Source organism: Vidua chalybeata, chromosome 18 (assembly GCF_026979565.1).
Source record: "Vidua chalybeata isolate OUT-0048 chromosome 18, bVidCha1 merged haplotype, whole genome shotgun sequence".
Taxonomy (NCBI): Eukaryota; Metazoa; Chordata; class Aves; order Passeriformes; family Viduidae; genus Vidua; species Vidua chalybeata.
Window position 1 is genome coordinate 8,500,104 of NC_071547.1, and position 21,671 is coordinate 8,521,774.

Genomic DNA, 21,671 nt, shown 5'->3' on the forward strand with positions numbered 1-21,671 from the left:
GCTAATTGCCTACAGATAGAAATGCTGTGTAGAGGAATCATGCTGGCACACTGACACAGGCTGGCAAACTAAACTGTTTGGTGGAAGGATAAGAATCTGCTAGAGCTCTTTAAAATCACCCTCATTGTGATCACCTCATGATCAAACATTGCTTTCTCCACTGTGAGTAAAAGCATAGCACATTTCACAAATCATCCCTTAAAATAAAACCAGATTGGTGCATAAGAGACCAAGTCAGCACAAGCATGCACTGTGCTATACAAGTAGCACTGTACATTCTTGCCTAAGAATGTACAGTGCTACTACACAGAGCTCAGAATGAAATGGGAACAGTGATGGTGCTTCAGGTTTTACAACCACCTCTCTGCTCAACTTTGACAATTATTTATTACCACTAATATTGTGCTTTGTAAATTTATACAGTGCTTTATGAAGTAAGACATGTTTCCTATTTTAAAGATCTTATAATCTTGTGGGCTGATAAGGGGTGCAGATTATCCCTTGGATGTTCATAAATAGCATTAGTACTAAGAGTTTTATTAGCGCTGGGTCCTTTCAAGCCTGTGGCTCTTTCTTTTTCTTAACAACACTTCCCTAGTCAGGTGCTGAAATATGGATTTCTACAGCATGGTCCAGGCTGGAATAAGGTGGGCATTCTTTGGTTTTGCTTGTAGTGAAAGAGCAAAACCCAAGCAGAATCCCAGCACAGTGGCTGTTGCTCTGCATGGGTTTAATCCACAGCCTTTGCTCGTCTCTCTGAGACTACAAATCTGGAGTTTGGGGGATGGCAGCAGAGAGCAGGCTTGGGAGGTTTGTGTGTGTGTGTGCTTGCGCGTGTTTTAAATAAACAAACAATGCAACAGCAACTTCAACAAATTGTGAGCAGTGCTAATTTGTTATAGTGCTGTCTTGCCTTCTGGCAGTGTTGATTTAGGAGAAGCTGAGCAGACTGGAACGGATGCAGGGAGCTGCCGGTTCTCTTGCTCTGTATATGGTTCAGCATAAAATACTTTTAAGGGTCCTGTCCTTAGGAGCTTTCAGATTAGAGGGTAAAGCACATACCTAGGCTGTCAATCCCCCTTTCAAAACCAAATCTTAGGCAAAAGTACCTTTCCCCCTGCCCTGCTCCACCCCTTCTACTTTCTTAAAATTAAGCGAAGTCTTAAGTCTTAATTCATAACAAAAGCCTATAATTTGTGTACTTTGAGGACTGCCAGGAAATCCTTGACCTTGACAAGAATAGCGTGTAGGGAAGGAAAGGAGGAAGATCCTGTGCTTTGGACTCTAGCAAAGTTTTCAACACCCCATGACCTTGCTGGACTGCCTTTCATAACGTGCCTGGGGCTGTAATCCCCCAGGCTGAGAAGCTGTCTGTCAGGGAGGGCTGGCCAAGTGTGCCCGAGGTATCTGCAGCCCTGGAGCACTGCTGTGCAGGGCTGCAGGACAAAGCCAGCATGATGGGAGCCTTGCTGGGAAGAGGTGGATTTTGGAAACATACGTAGAGTGACCTCCCTGCAGTCTGTGAGCTGAGTTTAAATAATGCTGGAAGTCTCAAGTGAAGAAGGCAGAAGAACAGAACAGTCAAAATAAGAAGTAGGGGTTGAGGAAAAGCAGCAAAAGAATTCTGAAAGTGAATAAACTCTGCTTTCCCATTAGGTCATCTTCAGCTTGGAGAGATTTGTATGCAATCCAGGCAGTTTGCAGAACTTTGAGTCTGTTAGGCCTTCTACTTTTACAACCAATAGTGGCTTTCTGGCCTCCTCTCATTTGCCAGGCTCAGATGTGCTGAGACTTCTTGGTGGCTGCAAAAAATCAAAGACAAAGGATTCAGGGTGATGGGTTAAGCATCTGACTTGGAGGGATGTTTGGTAGGCAGTACAGTCTTAATACTGCTGGGACCAATTTTTAGAGTGATTTGCTTGAAAAACTTCACTAAAGTGAAACTTAAAACCAAGGACTTCTTTGCTAAGTACAGAGCTGTGTATGATCAGTTTTGGGGGAAAAACAAAGAAAAAAATGTGGATAAGTGCTAAAAGTGCTATATTTAAGGTATCATTCATATTAAGAACTGTTGCTGGATCTATAGATATGGGTAAAGGGAATGAGATTTTTTTTCTTATTGGAAAAAACAAGACAGCAATGCTTGTTTTGTGCACATTGTGCTCACCACTGCTCTGGCTTCTGGTGAGAGAGATGACATTTTGGTTTAAGACAGTTACTAGACCTCTCAGCATGGAAACTTGCTGTTAACTATTGCAAGCTCATGATATTAGCAGTATCATGTATGCAGATGCTCCTGTGCAAACTACTTCACTCTGCAGAAACGTTTGCTGAGTCCACACAAGAAATGAAAATAAACAGGCAGATTGGAAGGATTTTTATCAAACCTGTTCCCATTTTTCCTAGTACTCTGAGGCTTTGTTTGCTCTAACAAACCATGTAACCAAGGAGTCTGAGTCACAGTCACTAGTTCCAGCTGCCTGCCTCATCCCTGTCCTGGAGATCCCTCCTCATTTGCAGGGACAGTTGAAAGGGTCATGCATTTGCCCCAGTATTACTGCATTTCACAACCTGCTATCAGCTTGTACCTGTGGTGACTCAGAGCCCTAAAGCAGTGCTGCAGCTGGGTGTGTCCTGTAGGACAGTCTTGGTTTGAAGAGGGTCATGATATTCCTCCTTCTCCACTGTGCCAGGTGTGCTCCTGCCCTCAGAGAGATGCTCAGCATGAGGTTGCCACCCCATGCACCCCCTGCCAAGTGGCCTACCTTACTGAAGGACAGGACCCAAGACTGACACTCTCTAGGATTAACTGGGAGGTAGCAACGATCCTTTAGCCATGTCCTAAATTCTTGCATTGTAAAGAGAGAATTCTTTACAGGCTGAGAGGTGGCTGGGAAACAGAAATTTTGCTTACCAAAGGGGCCTTTGAGCTACTTCGTTCAATAAGTTGTTGTTATTTTCATGCAACAGGGAGTAAATAAATGAATTAAATGCATTGGACATTGGAGCTGCCTTTACTACTTGCAACACAGGTACAACTAAAACTGAATTTGCTCAGTTGTAGGATGAGAAGAGCCCAGAGTCTACTGCTGGTCACGAAGTGGTCACAAGCTTCTGAAGCTTTGTTTTATGCCACTGCTCTGCTCCTGAGATTAACTGTGCTCTGCAGATAAGCAGGAATTTTTAATGCCAGACTCTGGTTGACAAGATCTGCAAGGTCCATGCTGCTCCCCTTCTCCTCCCAGTAGAGGTTTGGGTAGTCTTAGTCTCCTATGTGTCAGCAGTGGCAACAAATGTATAATATACAAGCACTCTGTTTAGGAGTTGGCAGGAAGCTTCATTTCTGACTGCAGTGAGATGTTCTAACAGTAGGAAACACCTTTGGTTGAAGCAGTTCTCTGCTAAACTCTGCCCTAGAGGGGAAATACAACTGTGGAGAAGAGCTCTTGCTTCACAGCAGCAAGAAGCAAATTTGATGTAATCTGGGTGGGAAAAACCTCATGTTTGAGCTGCTGTTCAAGAAATACCCTTATGCAGCATTCAGCCTGTGTTAAACTGAGAAATGCTGGTATTGCTGAGGGTTTTGCAGAGTTGTGATGCTGGGAGATGCAGCCAGAGTTCAGGTTGCTCTAATGCTGTGCAGAGTGTGATCTTCTGGAGAGGGGGGAGCTCCAAGTTCCTGGGGCTCTGGCCCATGATGCTTTAAGTGTGGTAGTTAACTGTGGGTTGGCCTGTCCATGCTGGCAGTGGTCTGTTCAGACTACTTCAGCAAATGCTCTTGGCTGAGCACAGCCCAGGTCAGTAGGCAAACAGTTGCTTACATTTCACTTCTTCATTGCATTGACAAGATTTAAAAATCTTCAGCCTACTGCAGTCAAAACAGGGTCATCTGAATACAAAAGATGTATTATTTCATTGTGAAAGGAGTTTGGTTCCAGAGTTGTATGCAGGTGGGAATGATGGGAACACTGTCCCGGGCCTAAGCCCAGCAGATGTTCAGGAAGAATGAACTATCTTCTTATACTCTGTCCTTTTCATGACAACCCATTTCATTTCTCAGGCCTGTGTCCTCCTTTATGCTCTCTCTCTTTCAACATTAAGTATTACAGGTCTTTTTCATTTGGCCTTTTATCTTTTAAGGCTGATAATCAATAGTATTCTTGCTTTTTAAATGTATGATTTCTGTCTCCAGAAACACAGCTGGAGACATGCAGCCATCAATGTGATAAGAGCTGTGCACATGTTTCACTTCACCATGAGGGTCTAAAAACCCATGTTAAATTCCTGCCAGGCTGTAGGCTTATTTCTGTACTGGTTTTTGGTGGGTTTGGGCTTTGTTTGTTTGTTTTCACTGGGGCAGCATCACCACTTGTAGAAAGGAACCTGTTCTTAGCATCTGCCCTGAGACTGCTCCATGATAATCCCGCTGGAGCTGGTTAGAGGAACTACATGGGAAGGATATGCACTACAGAGGATACAACCAGCTTGTCAAACCTAGGGTAGCTGTGATATGTGCCTTTCCCTGACATGGAAATGATATTGCTTTTTCCTTTGGGCAGGGGAGGGTGGAATTATAGATCTTCAGTTTTGCGACACTCATACAAGCTGCAGTTCACCATGAATCAACTTGATCTCCAGTCTCCAAGAATGGAGATTAAATTATCAGTGAAGCATCATTATAAATAGGAGAGGGTGAGGGTATACAGTGTCATCTTCTCCCACCTTGCACCAAACTATCCAGCCTGGTCCAATGCCATAACATCTCTAGAAGATATTTTCAAAGGCTTGGGAAGTGGGACAGGGAAGTGGGGACAACAGAGCGGATCAGGTTTGAAGTGTTTCTTCTGCTGCCTGTACTGTGTCAGGAAGGAGACCATAAAGCTCTGGCACCGGGCTGTTCTTGTCATAGAGGCATTTCTACATGGTGATGATATTTCACTGCCTGAATTTCTGGGCAGAAGGAAGCTGGTGCAGACATCCTGGGATCTGCTGGTTTTGGATACATGTGAACTGATCCCCTTGAAGCTCAGTGCTATTGGGAGTCATGAACGTAAGTGGCCAGAGAGCATCAGTAAGAAACTTGCAGAGTACTTCTGTTCTGCTTCCGTCACAGTTCAACAGCTGTGGGGATATGGGTGGAGGGGAGGTTGTTCTAGCAGTTACATATTTAAGGCAGGTGGCTGTTTTAAAATGTACGTTTCAATTTTGATTGCAGTATTTTAATTGCATTTAACAGCGTCCCTGCTGGTTCTCCATTCTGCATCCGTGCAGCCACGTTCTATTGATGGCCTGTTGTGATTTCAATGGAACATCATGGGATGTACCTGGCACGTCGGGCAGCACTGGATGGAGGTGCCTTTAGCCCAATGTACCTGGCATGGTAAGCGGCAACCAAGTGGTTAAATCTGCATTCTACTGCTCACAGTTTCAGCTTGTATAGCAAGGTGTTCCTGCTTTGCTGCAGCCTTGCACTGACTGGAAGTCAACTTTGCTCTCCTGATTTTAGTGCTTTCATGCACAGAGCCCCTACCCTTTTCACCCATGAAGATTCCCCTTCCCTGGGAAGTTTGCCATGCCGTAGAGAAGGGCCTAGCCATGTCAGGCTGTCCTTGTTGTTCTAGAATATGAGAGAAGGGACTGGGAAATCATCTTACTCTTTTTTTTTTTTTCCTCCTCTCCTTTTTGGGCCAGGAGCTGGTAGCAGTTGAGCAGGTATTGCCCACGTCCCAAATATCTAAATGTTGCCGCACAGAGGTACCAGACAGGTGCTCATGTCTTTAAGCAAAGCTGTGCCGTTTCTGCAGGAGTCCTGCAAGACCTGCCTCAGGGAGCTGGGAGGGCAGTTCTGCCTGGCACTAATTGGAATGTAACAAATTAAACAAGGGCCACTTTCAGTTTGCTGATGTGGTCTCCTCTGCAAAATGTCCCTCCATCCTCCATTTTCCTTCTCTTTTCCATGCCCACACCTGCAAAATCAGCTGTACATCCTGATCTGTCCTGCATGTTTTCTCTCCCTCCCCCATCTCTGCAGACCTCTGCCTGAGTAGCTTCACATGTTGGTCTTGGCTATTGTAAAGTGCTAAATATTTGTGTGAGAAAAACAAGGGTGCTGCATCCTGTTTTCTGCTTGAGCCTTCTTCACAGAGCTTTTGCTGCTCCACTGCTAGTGATGAAAATGCATGTTTGTGCCTCAGCTTCTGAATTCTGCTATCTGACTGCACGCAGGGGCTGGAGATAGGGAACCATTTGGACTAACAGTTCCAGCACTTCCCCCATGCTTCTGCGTTCTAGAATGTGAATACCTTTAAAAGTCATGGGCTAATGACCTGCCAAGTGCAACTCCTTGGGGCAGGTTAGTGGCTGTTAACCACCCACTACACTGACACCTCTGAGGGTCCTGATTCTGTTGGGATGTGGGGAAAGGATGATTAGATGAGCCAGTGGGGAACAGGAAAGTTGTCTTCCCAGTGGGGTCGTTAAGTGCTCCAAAAAAAGTTGGTTCATCTGAAACTGAAGGATGCAGAAGTCATCTGTTTCAGTTTCACTCAGTTCCAGCAGCAGCTGGACACAGCATTTTTAATGTCATAAATTTGTGGGAGAGATCAATGTAGGAAAGAGTGGATTTCATTTTGTCTTGTTCTTCTCCATGCTCACTGCTGCAGTGTCTGCTCAGTGCAGCTCAACTGCTTGGGAGGTGGAGAAATAAGTAAGCAGGCCACTGTCTTTTCCTGGGTCTATTATAACATTGCACAGTAGGCTGACGTTTTAACAGCATCTAATTTGATACATCACATCTAATCTGTTTGTTGGTTTTTATCTGCAGTACTGTTAACTCACTGTTCAGGTGCTTGGTGTCTAGCCTTCTCATCCAGCCACAAATCCTCTACGTGAAATGAGTGATTCCTTAGATCTGTTTATGATTGATTCTTTGCTTCACTGGTGTTGCTTCTTAAAAGGTAAACAATATTCATGTGCTGCAATCTATAACTCAGAGATGAAATCAAATAGCATCTCCTGCCAGAGGTTGCTAAGATAATACATTTAGCATTCATTCAGCAATTACTTTTAGGCAGAGATTTAGTGATATTAAAGAGAATCAAACCTATATTGAATATGTAGATTTTATACTGTTGGAAGGGGTGAAGGGATTTCTCTTCTCTGTTTAGGAATTTCATTTTCTGTGGTGTCCAGAATCTGTGCAAATTGAGAGCAAATGAAGTTTTTCCTGCTGTGTAGTGAGAGCAGCACAGCTCCAGGAGCAGCCTGTGTGTTGTGCACAGCCTTGCTGCCCACGGGGTCACAGTGTGCCCCAGGCTGGGCACAGCAGCTCGCAGTTACCCAGCTCCTGGGGCAATATTGCGTATTAAGATGCTGTCAGCTCTTAGCTTGCAAAGCTTTGTTTGATGTGTGGCATCTGCTTGCAGCATTACTGTATTCTGTGATTTGTGCCCTGTACTTCTCATGTCTTTGCATGTGCTGTGTCTCAGTGTCATGGATACGGTGGAGGTAGTGGAGAGCCTAAGCCTCATTTCATTCCCTTCTAGCATGGGAGTATTTGAGCAGGTTCACTGCTCTGAAAAAAGTGTGTCTTCAATGTGAGGAAACCAAGCTGAATCTGGGAAAAGACCATCACTGCTGCTATTTGTCCAGAGCCTTTGTAATCCTCTTTTAAATGCAAAGGGGTGAAATTTTGCACACCACATTCAATGTTTAAAGACTGTGGCCCCAGTGAGACATTTATGTATTCTTGAGGTCTGGGGAGTTGGGTTTTTTGCTAGACATGCACTTGAGCCTTTTCTGAACCAGGGCTCCTCTGAACTGGGAATATATTTTTTTTCTGGGTTCTTTTTTTTTTTTTCAGAAAACAGAAAAGGAAGGGTTATTAAAAATGATACTGAAATACAAGAAGTATAAACCCACTGTGATTTTTTTAGGACTTTGGGGGGTTGTGGTGTTGTTCTTCAAATGTTATGGTTTGTTAAGAGACTCTCTCTGCAAACTAATGGATAGCAAGGGCTTTCTAAGGCTGCACCTGCCATTTTTTTGGGCAGGTAACTTTTAAACTCACAGTTGTCCTTGGTCCCATGCTTTCAGCTAGAAGTGAGATTCTAGGAATGCTATGAGTTAAGGAATAATGCCTGCTTCTCTTTTGCTAACAACTTTTCCAACACACCTTTCCTCCTCCACCTCTGAAATGCATCATGGTCAAAGAAGGGTTTTTAAGTAGCCTCTATGAAATATCTGGACTAGATTTATTTTTTGTTGAGGACTGCACAAGATACACAAGGCAGGTTGCTATAAGGCTTTTGTCAGAAAAGGGGCATCAGCCAAAGGAGTGTTCTCTAAGCCATACTCCTGTCCTGGTAAAAGCCCTTGGTGGGCAATTCTGACAACATTTTAAACACAATGCTCTAAGCTTGGTTGAAGGTTTTGCTGCCTTGATTCATTACATTCATTTATTTGGGGTTGTTAAATCCATGTTAGATTTCAGCTAACAAATTCAAATTTGATAGGCAGGGTTATACTGCTTACACCTGACCACTGCTTTTGAAATCCACTGAAGGTATTAGCCTACCTTTTACAGATGTCCTACTGAACATGAACAGTTCTGTAAAATCTGACATGTGAAATAAATAGAGGTATTCAAACAACTTGTACTATGCTAGTCTTTATGCTGCAGAACATACTCAGTAATAATAACATTATCTTTTTCATGAAGGTCAGTAGCAGAATTAGAATTCTAACTCTGTTTCCAGGGCTTTCTCTGCAGGCTGGTTTCATTATCATTTAAGGCAGAAAGAAAAAAAAGTAAAAAAAAAAAAAAAAAAAAAAAAGTAAAATGCTAAAAATATTCTGCATTAATAGCTGTTGTAAGCCTTGAGGCTTAGACAACTCAAACATAGTGATTTCTAGACCTCTGCTTTAAGTGCTACATCAATGGGAAATAAGCCCGCTTTAACTTCAGTAGCATCATATTATTATTACTACTACTTCGTTTAGGCAGAAAATATTTGCTGTACTGTTTCCCTTCCTTTCCCATATTTGTCATTTATGGAACACTTAAAAATCATAGCCAGGGATTTTGTGTGTTACATGCATGGAAAAGCACCATGATGTCTGTAGTGAAATTGTAGTACTAGGCTGTTTCTTGCTATCTTGAGCAGGATGCATTTATATAGCAAGATTCTGTTAAGTTGCAAGCCACGTTTTTGTCCTCCCCTATAGATGTATCTCAGTGACCCAGAACTAAGGGCTCTTACTGGCCTAGCTAGATAAAAGTGGGTATTTTGTGCCTCTGTGCTGCTGCTTCTTCCCCTTAATCAGCAATTCTGGAAGCAATGCACTAGAACCAGACATGCTGCATCCTCCATCCTGCAACTCTGATGTTACTAATTATATCAGAAGTTGGTTTTTAAGTTCTGAGCACTGCTCAATGGAGGTAGCCCCTGTCCTGTCATATTTTCTGATTCTGCAGAGTGAGTTTCTATTACAGAAACACTACAGGAGGAACTAGCACCATGGCAAGCCTGTACTTCCTCCTCTTGGCTGCCACCCTTTCTAAAGCCATCAAGCTCTGGGAACAACATCCATGTGCACAAAGGCACCACGGTGAATCCGTCTTCTTGGGTTGCCATCCATTGCTGAAACAAACTCAAACAGGAAAGCAGAGCAACCTTTTTAGCTGTGGGTCAGGGTGATGAGCCAGAGGGATCTCTGTGGATGCTAAGTTAGGTGCTGCTGCACTTAAGAGCCACCAAGCAATTCCACCAAAAGCATAAGCAAGCAGCAGGCTGACCAGCCAAACAAGTGAAGAGCTGTGTCCTGTGGAAGAAGGGAGGCACCTGCTTGGCAGATCTGTTGGGAGAAGTACCAGGGTAGTCAAGCAACAATGCTGGAGGAAATATTTCATTTGTTTACTTTTTGGTAGTTTTTTTTTTCATAAAGCAGAACTTCTCTGTTGTGCAGAAATGGATTATATAAATTTACCACCTTTCTGCCAAATGCAATCTTTCTATTTATCATCACATAGTAAGAATCAGGTTAGAGGAAAGCAATTTTTTATACTAACTGCATCACTCCTTATTTCTTTTTGTTGTGTACCTATACTTGGCACAGAGGGAACATAATGCAGTCTAATGCTTCATCATTTAAACTCTGAGGGGACAGAGTGTGGTAGCAGAACTCACAAACAATTAAAAAATTAACTGATAATTATTTTAAGGGAGAACTTAAGCTCTTAATTTCTCTGTATTTATGGCTTGCTTCTCCTTCAGTAAGAGAAACGTTTTAATAACATGATGAACTGGGAAAGGAAGAAAGGAAGTAGAGAGCTAAATAGTGGTTATTGTTAATTTGGTATTTAATTCCTCCTTTTGAACCTCAGAAACTATTTTAAATCAACTTCAACGGATAAATGCAAGTAGTAGTTGGCACTTTCAAACAAGCAAACACACGCACACAAAAAAAACCAAGAAAACAAGGAAGAAAAAATAAAATTGATCTTGGATTCCCAAATGCAGTCCCAGATTGAATTCTGGGCTTTATGGATTGTAATATCTACCAAACGTGCAACTGCAGTTACTTCTGACATATCTCAAACTGAGTGTTTTCTACAGTCTATACTACTGGGAAGGCCAATATAAACATCTAAACTAAAATACATCATGACTACTGTTTGTGAAATGCATTAACTATATACAGGTAACCACAATTTTCCTCTCTTTACAGTATTTCAGGATAGAGAAACTGTGACTTGAGATATGTTACTTGACTTTACTCTTTTAAACAAAATTCTTTCAAAATTTAAGACAGAACAAAATTAAGAAAAATGTTTCAGATTTATGAAGACATTTGGTGACATTTAGCTAGCTCAGCATCCTGAATTTCAGCTAGTTGAGGGTTGATTCTAACCCTGCGTGTTAATGGATTGGGATATGGACATAGCCAGGGGAGTGGTTTTTAAAGCAGCTTTTCATACTCTTAAGGAGGCTTCCCATTCACACCTCAGTGTGGGTAATTCCATCTTCAATGGATTTAGTTGCTACATGTCATTTTCTCAACTCCAGAGCAGCTGGGTGTTATAAGACTTCAACATGTAACAGCCAAGAAACAAACTACACATTAAAGCAGGAAAGCTGCAGCTTATGCTAATTATTTTACATGCTCAGATATGCAAATGACAGTGAAGTAGATGCTTCTCTTTTCTTCCTCTTTTTCTAGCTTCTTATCCTCCCTTCAAGTCTGTGTCAGGAGAGAAGAGCTTTCCCCTGTACCTTACTATTGTTTTCATGCTGGTATCTTTTGAATAATGATTCCAGCCAACAGCAATTGCTTTTGTAAAAAGATAATTACAAATCTGATTTTTTAGAGACCTGAATCAAGTTTTAGCATGAGAAATATTTCTCTCTGTATTCCCAGCAGGATCACAGCTTGCAGGGCTCAATGTACTCAGATCTCCCTAGTCAGTGTCAAGCCTTACATAGCCTGCACTGTGTTAAACCAGTCTATTAAATGTAAGCTGTTCTAGTGGAAACAGCAAGCTTTACACCTCTCATCCTTCTGTTTTTCAGGTGGTAAAGTGAAGGTGAGAGGAAGAGAAGGTGGAGATGGAACTGCCAAATCATGCCAAACAACTGCTACTGCAGCTGAACCAGCAACGAGCCAAAGGTTTCCTCTGTGATGTGATCATTGTGGTAGAAAATGCCCTGTTTCGTGCCCATAAGAACATCCTGGCAGCCAGCAGCATGTATTTCAAATCCCTTGTCCTGCATGACAACCTGATAAACTTAGACACGGACATGGTGAACCCCACCGTGTTCCGGCAGATCTTGGACTTTATTTATACTGGCAAGCTCTTAACGACTGACCAGCCTGGTGAACAGAACTTTAATGCTCTCCTCACCGCAGCAAGCTACCTCCAACTGCACGACCTGGCAGCTCTCTGCAGAAAGAAACTGAAGCGGAACAGCAAGTCCTTTGCTGGCAAGGCTGGTGGCCTTGGTGTTGGGAGATCTGCCAGGAGTCAGAGACTTTCCACTGCTTCAGTCATCCAAGCTCGCTATTCAGGGTCAAATGAGGGGTTGAAGGGCTCGCACTCAAAGGAGCTGTCTAAGGGAAAGCTCTCTGATGACGAGGTCTTCATCAGCAGCTCTAACCAAGAGAACTGTCACTCCTTAAGCAGGGGAACCAGCAAGAACGGTGGTGGGAGCAGCAGTGCGAATGGGAGCACCGGTGACCAGGAGCTAGGCCTTGACCTGTCCAAAAAAAGCCCCTCGCTCCCTGTCGCAGCCTCCCACGATGACACGCAGCACAGCGAAAGCCAGCACGGCTCTCCCCAATCTGCCTCAGCCCCTGCAGCCAACAGTGCCTCATCGTTCGACGAGTCTGGCGTCGGAGCCCCTCACAGCATGGCAGACAGCAGCGACCCCATGGAGATGGATCTGAGCGAGGAGTGCCACCACTCACTGACAGAGAGCAGCCAGCGCAAGGGCCTCCGGCACTCGTCCCGCAAGAAGGAGTGGATCAAGAAAGACAACGCCTTTGACCGAAAGGAAGGGGGCAAAGACAGGGACGAGGGTGAAGGGCTGCCCAATGGTATCCTGCTGGGGCCCTTGTCCAAGTCTGTGGAGAGGAGTCTGGCTGGGGCCTACGGGGCAGACCTGCCCTACCCATGTAAGGAGGAGGTAGAAAATGGTAAGGAGAACAGTGATGACAGTGGCCAGAGTGAGAGTGAGAGTGGCGGCCATACCAGTGCCAACTATGTCTATCGGCAGGAGGGGTTTGAGCCAGTGGCCTATGGTGACAACCTGTATGTCTGTATCCCGTGTGGCAAAGGCTTCCCGAGCTCTGAGCAGCTCAATGCCCATGTGGAAACGCACACCGAGGAAGACCTTTACATCAAGGAGGAAGGCACATATGGCAGCAAAGATGAAGCTGAGGATTTGTCCAACCCCAATCAGTCCTATGCTGCGGAGTCCCGGCCCTTCAAGTGCTCAGTGTGTGAGAAGAGCTACAAGGATCCAGCCACGCTGCGGCAGCACGAGAAGACTCACTGGCTGACGCGGCCCTTCCCTTGCAACATCTGCGGCAAGATGTTCACACAGCGTGGCACCATGACACGGCACATGCGCAGCCACTTGGGGCTCAAGCCCTTTGCTTGCGAGGAATGTGGGATGCGCTTTACCCGGCAGTACCGACTAACAGAGCATATGCGTGTCCACTCAGGAGAAAAACCTTATGAATGTCAACTGTGTGGTGGGAAATTCACCCAGCAGCGCAATCTGATCAGCCACCTGCGAATGCATACCTCTCCCACATAAGCCAAAGACTCCAGAATGAGCTTCAAGCCCATCCGCAGTGATTTACCTTTCTGTAGACTTGCTGCTTAAAAAAAAAGAAAAAAAAAAAAAAAAAGGGGGCAACTCCCCATACTCTGTTCAGTCATGAGAGGCCTAAACAAATGTAGCTTTAACATTAAAAAAAAAAAGTTTTTTTTCCTTTTTTTAAAAAAAGAAAGGTCCACAGCCAAGCTGATGCATTTAGTCCCAGTCTCCCTTCAAATTTTGATGGCCCGGCAAGAAATGCCTCTTCTTTTTTGCACACATCGACTTCATTGCCATATTGCTTATTTGGAGCAGGTAGGGGGACCTTGGGGAACTTTCAGCCTCTGCTGGCTCCCCCTCCCTGCCTCTTTCTGTGTTCCTGTCACTGTACTCACCTCCTTTAAAACCAAACTCAGTAGGGGTATTTCTTGCCATTAAAAAAAAAAAAAAACACCAAAAAATAAAAAAAACCCCACACCTTTTCAGTGGCCTAAGTAGCTGTGAAATAACAGCATTCTCAAGTGCAGAAGCTGTGTCTGTGGACCACCTCACAGGGTTGGCAGCCCCTCCAGAGACTGTGGGAAAGCCACAGCAGTGGTGGAGCCCAACCCTGTCCCCCTGGGCTGGCGATGGCGTGGGGAGCAGCTCTCAGGGCTGCACCAGTCCCAGTACTTCACTTAAACAAATGGCAAAGCCTCCCTTACCATCCCTCCCCATTTTGGTTTTGATCTTTGTCCTTGGCACACATAACCACGTGCCACCTTCTCCCATAAAACACGCAAACCTCTTTTGCCTTACCCATGACTGAACAGGGACTGGATGCCCTGGGAATTTCTTTCAGTGAGCAGGGGGTCGTCTTTACTTTTCTAGTAGTTTCGTATGAATATTCTTTGCTTAGAGGTACTTGTTTTATTAAAGGAAGAACCATTGTAACGTTTATGTGAATGTTTGAACTGGAAGGTCTGAGGTTAATTCTAGGGTGGGTGGGTGGGGAGGGGGTTTGATGTAGGCTGGACTTGCTACAAGTTCCATAGGTACTTTTTTATTATTTTTTAATTTTATTTTTTGTGTGTGTGTATGTTTTTAGCTTTCCTCCCTCACTAAAGAGCAAGTCTGTGTGGACAGACTTGTTACCTTTGCTACCTCTTGAATTCATGAGAACAATAAGATGGTTAGTGAAAGATTAGGCATTTTTTTTAAATTGTAAGTAATTAAATGTATAAAAGTAGAAGCTAAATTAAAGTTAAGGGATTTTTACCACCCCGTCCTTCCATCAAAAGTCAACTAGAGAAATGTTAAAGCAAAGCTTGGCCAAAGACAAAGCAAAAAATACACTGAGCTAGAGGCTGTGCTGGCTGCTTGGACTGGCTCAATTTGCAGTCTCTTGGCTGTCTGTAGTCACTTTTAGATAAAAGCAGAAAACTTCTCTGAGCTTTTTGGGCCCTTTCCAGCTTTGTTTATTGAGTCTGGATACTATGGGGAGGGGAAAATGTCCCCCTCATCTTCCACTCCCCCAGCACATCTGGGTCAGTCTGTAAACACCTGGCAGGACAGAGGGTGAGGGCATAGCAGCCTATAATTTACTAGAATCCAGAGTGCAATAAGGTGGGGGAGAGGAGGAGAAAGCAAACCAAAGTGTTTCATATCCTCCCTTTTAGACAATTTAACACACGCACACAAAAAAAAAAAAAAAAAAGAAAAAATGAAAAGAAAAAGAAACAAAATGTTCTTGCAACATCTGCCTAAGACATCACAGCCAACAGCTGCTATTGGTTTAGGAGAGAAGACAGAGAACTTTGCCCACCGATTCTTGGCCCCCTTGACTTTGTTGGCGTGACCTTGTGGAAAGCTATGGCTTATTTCAAGCCTCCCGTGACTGTGGTGGTAAAAATTCACAGCCAGTAGAATCATCCCTTCTGAAATGACTAAGGTTTACACTTGCATTTTTTCATTTGTTGGTTTTTGGTGTTTTTTTTTTTTTCACTCAAACCAGTATAGTTTCTATGCGTAAGTTTTACCAAACCTCACGTTTTGTCTTTTTTTTTTTAAAAAAAAAAAAAACAAAACAAAACAAACAATTTTTTTAAAGTTTTGACCAAAAAAGAAAAAAAAGAAGAAAAAAGTGAGCATGTTTGACTAAAACAAATATAAGCTTCATTTTCTATTGGGGTTTTTTTTTTTTTTTTTTTTTTTTTTTTGCTTGTTTGGTTTTTTTTGTTTGTTTGTTTTGTTTTGTTTCGGTTTTTGGGTTTTTTTTTTAAGGTAGACTAGTCCATGAGAAGTTTTTGGGTCAATTGACTGAACTGAGGAAACTGGAATCCAGGCTCCAAGCAATAGACAACCCGAAGGCGCTGAGCCTTGGCCTGGTGTCACATTACAGGGAACACTCGCCCCTCTCCAGCCGCTCCCGTGTGCTTCTCCCAGTGCCATTGTCCGCTTGCTCCCGGACGCCTGCGAGCCCTGGAGCGCGGGAGGGGTGCATGGACTTTTGGTTTTGTCGAATTGTGCTGAGACGCGCTGTTTTCTTTTCGGGGGTTAAGTGGGCTTTTAGCGTCTTTAGCACTTCCACATTTTTTATTATATATTGAATTAGATTCTTTGTCAGCACCCCCCCCCCCCCTCCCCCCCGAGAATGTCCCCAGAATAGATAGTCTTTGGGAAGGACAGGGAAGGCCGTGCCATCTACCTTGCTCTCAGAGGGAATCTGAGCAGAGCCCAGGGACAGCTGTGCAAGATGAGTTCCTCGGCACTTTCACCCGCCTTTACCTCCCCTCCAGCCACCCACGGCGGAGCTGACCCCGCTCTGGCTCCCCTTGGAGCCGCCCGGCCGAGGGCCCATCTCCAAAGCAGCGGTAGGGCCGGCACGGGCCCTGTCCGTGCCGCGGGGTTTGGATGCGGCTCTGCCCCTGCAGTGGCGCTGGGGACGGCAGGCTGGAGCTGCCAGAAGTCACCCTGGGACAGCGGCTCTCGCTGGGACCGAGGGAGCCGAGCCCGGGAACAGCCCGAGGCAGCACCGGCACGGAGCTCCTCAGCAGGCAAACCCCTGCTCCCCCTCTCTTAATTCCATTTTTACGTCTGTGTGGTGATGTAGCTTCTCCCCCTGCCCCAGGCCCCGTCTTCATTTTTTTATTAAGCCTTGATAATTACGTTGAACTTTCAGGACCCAGTGCTATTTTTTAAAACTGCTTTTTGGAGCATCTTTTTTTTTTTTTTTTTTTTTTTTTTTTAATCCCCTCCCCAGCACTTAAACAGTACGACATAAAGTCTGTGTACAGCAAGAGTATTGTACAAAAGGAAATTATGTTCTTTTTGCAGATAGCTGTGTAAAGTTGTGTTCCATAGACTGAGTATAAACAACGTTTTCCAAATTGTGACAGTAATAATGAATTACTAATAATACTCAAAACTTCAGGGACTGTTTCAGGCCTGCTTGGGGCCTAAACACTCAACTGCATTTGTACGACATAGTATTGTATCAACATTTTTCTGTATTTTAATGAGAAAGCAAAACACTAGTTTCATATTTAAGATTTTAAGAGTTGGGGGGGGGGGAGGGAGCTGCGTTTTTGGTTTTTTTTTAAATTTTATTTTGATTTTTTTTAAATACACAAAGAGCCTCAAGAGGAAAAAATACAATTTAAAAGGAAACAAAAAAAAAAAAAAAAAAAAAAAAAAAAAAGATAAAAAAGAGGCCAGGCAGCTTAAGTATATGCTTTAGTCACTTAGTTCCAGAATGTTTTCGGAATAACAGGAAAAAAGAAGATAGCAAAAGTTGTATAAAAGAATAAGAAGCTCATACCCAAATTCACAAAACTATTTTTTAAACCAAAGCACATTTGAATGAGTATGGAACCTCACTTGGCTCAGAAAAGTACTAATATATTTATCTCATTGTTTACATAAACTTTTACAGTTTCAGACCTCAACAGATCTAGGGGCCAGTCAAAATTAATCTTTGCTTTTTCCATTGGTTTGTCTCTGAAGGCTACACAGTGTTCCCCAGCTTGGGAGGGGGAATCTGTGTCCCAGCCTGCATTCCAGCACTGCTCCGGGCGGGTGGGGAGAGGGTGGGCAATTAGAAATATGGCATGTAGAATTTTTTTTTTCTTCAATCCATGAGAGATGTTGCTGGGAGTGAGACCCAGGCACTATTGTAGAGGCATTCCAGCCTCCCTCTTCCTCAGAGGAGTCTGAGGGAACCAAGAGGGTAAAGGGAGATGCAAGAAGCTCTAGAGATAAGAAAGGATGTTAGAAGATGTTGGGAGCTGCTGTACCCAGCACATCTCCTTAACTTTAGCCACGGGGAGCCGGGCTGTTTTCCAGTGCTTTACTGCAAAACTTCCAAAACCAAATTCCTGGCAAAAAATCCCCAAAGGCCCAGCTCTGTGCACTTGGGGCTGTTAGCAGGAGCCACAAAGATCACAGAAGACACCAAAGAGCTATTGACACGCAGCTTCTGTGAGGCTTTGCGGCCGCTGTGGCGGCAGAGCACGGCCCGCTGCCGGCCCTGCCCTCGGGGGCACCGAGCGGCCTCGTCCTGTGCGAGCCGGGCCGGGGCCGGCCTGGGCTGGGCTGGGAGCCGGGCTGGGCTCTCCGGGTCTTCTGGGCCCCCGTAATGGAACCGCTGGATTGATTCACTCCAGACCTTACAGTCCTGCACAGAGCCCAACCAAAACTCCTAAGGCTGCCTAGGTGGAAACCTAAGCCGATCTGCATGGTAGAACAGTTTAAAGATGACCAATGAGGATGGTTTGCTAAAACTGAAGCCAAAAATAAAAAGGTTTAAGAAAGCTCCCCATCATTAGTCTTGACCCTTTGTAGCTTTTACCTTCTACACCAAAGCCACCTCAAACATTTGAGGGGGGGCTGATGGAAAATGAAATATTAATTTTGCCTGGTCTTAATATCTAACAAAGATGGTGCAAACACTATTTGACAGTGTTGTTTTTGTATCAATATGTATGTGCAGTAATGAATGTATTTATTTCTCAGATTCTGTATGCACAGTTTTGCAATGTAATTCAGAAAGTTGCAAACACAAAGATGTGTCCGCAGGGTCTTCTCTACAGGATTTCAAAAAATGAAAAAAATATATTAAAAAAAAAAGAAAAAAAAAAAAAGAAAAAAGGAATCTCAGAGACTCAGCATAGCCATAAACCATAACCTGTGAAGACAATACAAAGACTGGACTTTTGTAGCTTTGCATAGAAGAGGAATTTATGTTTTGCTGTATTTAAATGTTTCAATTTACAGTGTCACTCTTTTAAGATTCCTGTTTTGGTTTTTGTTTTTGTTTTCCTCTCTCTCTTGTGTGTGGAAAGCATTGTTTTCAAGCAGTGCAGATTCAAAGTCTGGGTTAGCAGTATTTTACCATGTTGCTTCAGTTCTGAAAAGCAGGAATATGGGTCTTGACCAGAGAAACATCCAGTACACTTAGTGAAACAAAATTAAATCAGAGGTGACTGCTGGCAAAATCCAGAGAAGGTAAAAGTCACTCGAGGAATAGCTGTGTGCTTCTGATTGCAGCTTGTGACTGAGACAAGTCTGTTGTCCTGCCTGAAGGACAGGATGTAGCTCCTTTTTAAAGTGTCTCTCATCCCTCACTGTTTACTGTGGTAGCAATAAGGATCTCAGAAGTGAGGAGTCGAGGCCTGGGACAGGCAGAGGAAGCTCCGTGCCAAAGCCCACAGCCTCTGTGCCATCTCATGGTGGGCCTTGCAAACAATACTGAAGCGTCAGGTTCGCCACAGCACAGGGGGCTTGAGCCCCTGGGAGAAGCTGTGCTTTACAAAGCCTCTTGTTCCAGTATTGGCGGAGTCAGCACCTACTGCAGCCTTACAAATTAGCATGAAGAAAGGATGTTTGCTGATTTCTTGATATTTGCCAAATTCTGAAACCTTTCAAATCAGCAGTACTGGAGTTAAGGAAAAAGCAAATAAAAAAAAAACGAAGAGACAAAACTGCCCTACATTTTAACTGGGTTTAAGAGGCTCTAGGTAGCAAACATTGAGCTGTCCCCAGACACCAGAAACGCTCATCATTGACATGGCACGATTGGATAAACATTTGTTTAAACAAGAATTTAAAATCTAAATTAACTCAGAGCTGTGATTCTGGAATAATTAAAGAGACTTTGGGCATTTTTTCTTAGTTTTTATTTAAGTAATTATTTGCTCAACATCAGTAAAGTCTCCATTTACTGTAAAATCCTTTATTTTTATAAGCTTATTCTTGCACTCCAGAACTGGCCATATTCTTGAAAAAGAAAATTTAGGGGTTGCTTTCAGTAGCTGAAAGTAGCCTTTTGCAGTGTTTTAAGTCCCATGGTACTTTATGATCCTGATTTTGGTGCAGGAGACAAGCAGGCAAAAGGAAAAGCTGTTTCTCAGCCCCTTTCCATTCCTCGTATTTTGCATTTTTTCAGGATAGGGTAAGAAATTTCACCTTTGATTACTTCCTGTTAGACTCACTAAATTTGTTGCTTTCCTTGCAAAAGGAAAAGATTTGTGAACCCTTGTGAGGCATTTCCAGCTCTGCTGTAAGGTTCCTAGCTGGTCCTCCAAGTCAGGAAGACTCCTTTGTTTCAGCCCTTGTTCATCTTTCTGCCACATCAAAACTGCTGTTTATTCTGCTTTCCTTGTTTTAACTAACAGCTCAAAGATCCTGAAACATAAGTTTAGAGAGAGAAATGTATTTTTGTTCCATTGTCTCCTATTGCCACCATGTTCTTTCCTTACTTCCCTAATTTTCCTGAGCATTTTGAAGGCCAGTGTTGAACACAGGGATCAGGAGATCCGTGTTTTTGGAACAGAGCAGCCCCTGTGGCATGTGGTGGGGCAGGTCTGAACCACCACACTTGATGTGGCATTGTTGGCAGTTAGGGACCCACTTCATAGTGCTGCTTTCCCTGAGGAGTGGGGCTGGTTTAAACTTCCTCTGTCACAAGTTACCAATTGAAGCACTCTGAGTACAGCTGTTCCTCTGACCTTCCACGGGACTTTTGACTGGCTGGGGATAACTTTTCTATGAGGAGAGGATCTTGTTCTGGCTGGCTGGATATTTTTCCCCATTTTATTTTAATATTTTCGATACAACTGAAAAAGGGATGTTGCATCACCCCTTTTGGTTTTTGTTTTTTGTTGTTTGGGTTTTTTTTAATTTTAAGCCTTAACTATCAGTCAGTCTGGAAGCCCTGGATGTTTCCTGGGGAGGGGGAAAGGAGGGAAGGTCAAGGGAAAGGCCAGCATTCCTGCTGCAATGTTCTGTTCATTTCCTTCAAGAGCTTGAATTCAGGTCAGAGCCACAATAGTTGTGGCTTCAACTCAAGTGTCATATAAAAAGATACAGAAATTATAATATGATCTCAGCATTCAGAAATTTGCAGTCTTAATGTACAGTGATGAGAACTGTTATTTTATGATCTTTTCATTAAAAGCTTGATTGAAAAATTACGTCTCTTGCTCTAGAGTTCACCTTGTTCCTATAACTGACTCTCTCCATGTTTTCTCTTCATTTATTCTTGCCCACGGATCTGAACCAGTTACTTCACAAAGAGACCCCCCCACACATACACAGCCTAAAAAAGGCACTCAACCTTGCATTTTATGCACCTCTACACTTGGCTCATAAGCCAAAATCTGACACTTGTTAGAATATAAGAAAGGATTAATTGTGTGGGCCAGGCAGGCACAGAGAAACAGTGCAGGCAATGGATAATGGACCAATGATAATTTCACTTTTTTTGTTGTGACCCTGAGCAAGATGAGGCTGATTTTGAAAAGTTACCCCTGTTTTGTCCTAACCGCAGTCTGAAAGCAGCGTTTGCCAGAGATAATAGATGGTAGGTGGACCTGCCAATCCATAAATCCCTCCAGACTATTTGGGCTCTAAGTGTAACTATGAGGAGCAGCAAGGAAGCTGAGGCAGGAAAGTTTCCTAAAGAAATCATAGTTTTCCACCCACCTATGGTGCAGGTAAAAGGGGTAAATGCTTCCATGGAAGATTAATGTAATTGATGACAGAAGCACCCACTGCAGATTACAACCCCTCCAATGTTACAATTCAGTAATTTTTCCTTGGCAAGGTTAAATGTGACCCTAGCAAAATTAATTCACATTTTCTGAACCTGGGTTCTAAATAGTATTTTTTTGGGTTCCCAGGCCAATTTTTTTTTTTGATCTAATAATTCTTTAATAAAATACCTGTTTAATTGAAACAAATAAAGCATCTTCACTACACTGCAAGAGCCAAGCCTAATATTTTGTAGCACTTCCTTTGTAACACTATTCATCAGCTCAGTTGTGCTGTTTCTCCCAGAGCCCAGTAGAATGCTGTAATATGCAGTACAGT

The 21,671-nt window shown here is 43.5% G+C and overlaps 1 protein-coding gene and 1 long non-coding RNA gene across 7 annotated transcripts in view; one reads left to right on the plus strand and one right to left on the minus strand.

The window, feature by feature from the left end:
• Positions 1–14,259, plus strand: part of HIC2 (HIC ZBTB transcriptional repressor 2) — a 43,162-nt gene extending 28,903 nt beyond the window's left edge. For 2 of the 4 annotated variants that reach the window (XM_053959228.1, XM_053959227.1), the window contains 2 exons: positions 5,237–5,380; positions 11,571–14,259. In XM_053959228.1, the coding sequence (XP_053815203.1) occupies positions 11,607–13,319 (1,713 nt within the window). In that variant the 5' untranslated portion in view covers positions 5,237–5,380; positions 11,571–11,606 and the 3' untranslated portion in view covers positions 13,320–14,259. Of the gene's footprint in view, positions 1–628; positions 648–5,236; positions 5,381–6,860; positions 6,957–11,570 lie in introns of those variants that run through there. The other 2 variants (XM_053959230.1, XM_053959229.1) reach the window with 2 other exon arrangements.
• A 5,640-nt stretch (positions 14,260–19,899) lies between these two features.
• The window catches only part of LOC128797034 (uncharacterized), a 92,418-nt gene continuing 90,646 nt past the window's right edge, over positions 19,900–21,671 (minus strand). For 2 of the 3 annotated variants that reach the window (XR_008433986.1, XR_008433987.1), the window contains one exon: positions 19,910–19,985. This is a non-coding gene — a long non-coding RNA (uncharacterized LOC128797034). Of the gene's footprint in view, positions 19,986–21,671 lie in introns of all 3 variants that reach the window. The other variant, XR_008433988.1, reaches the window with a different exon arrangement.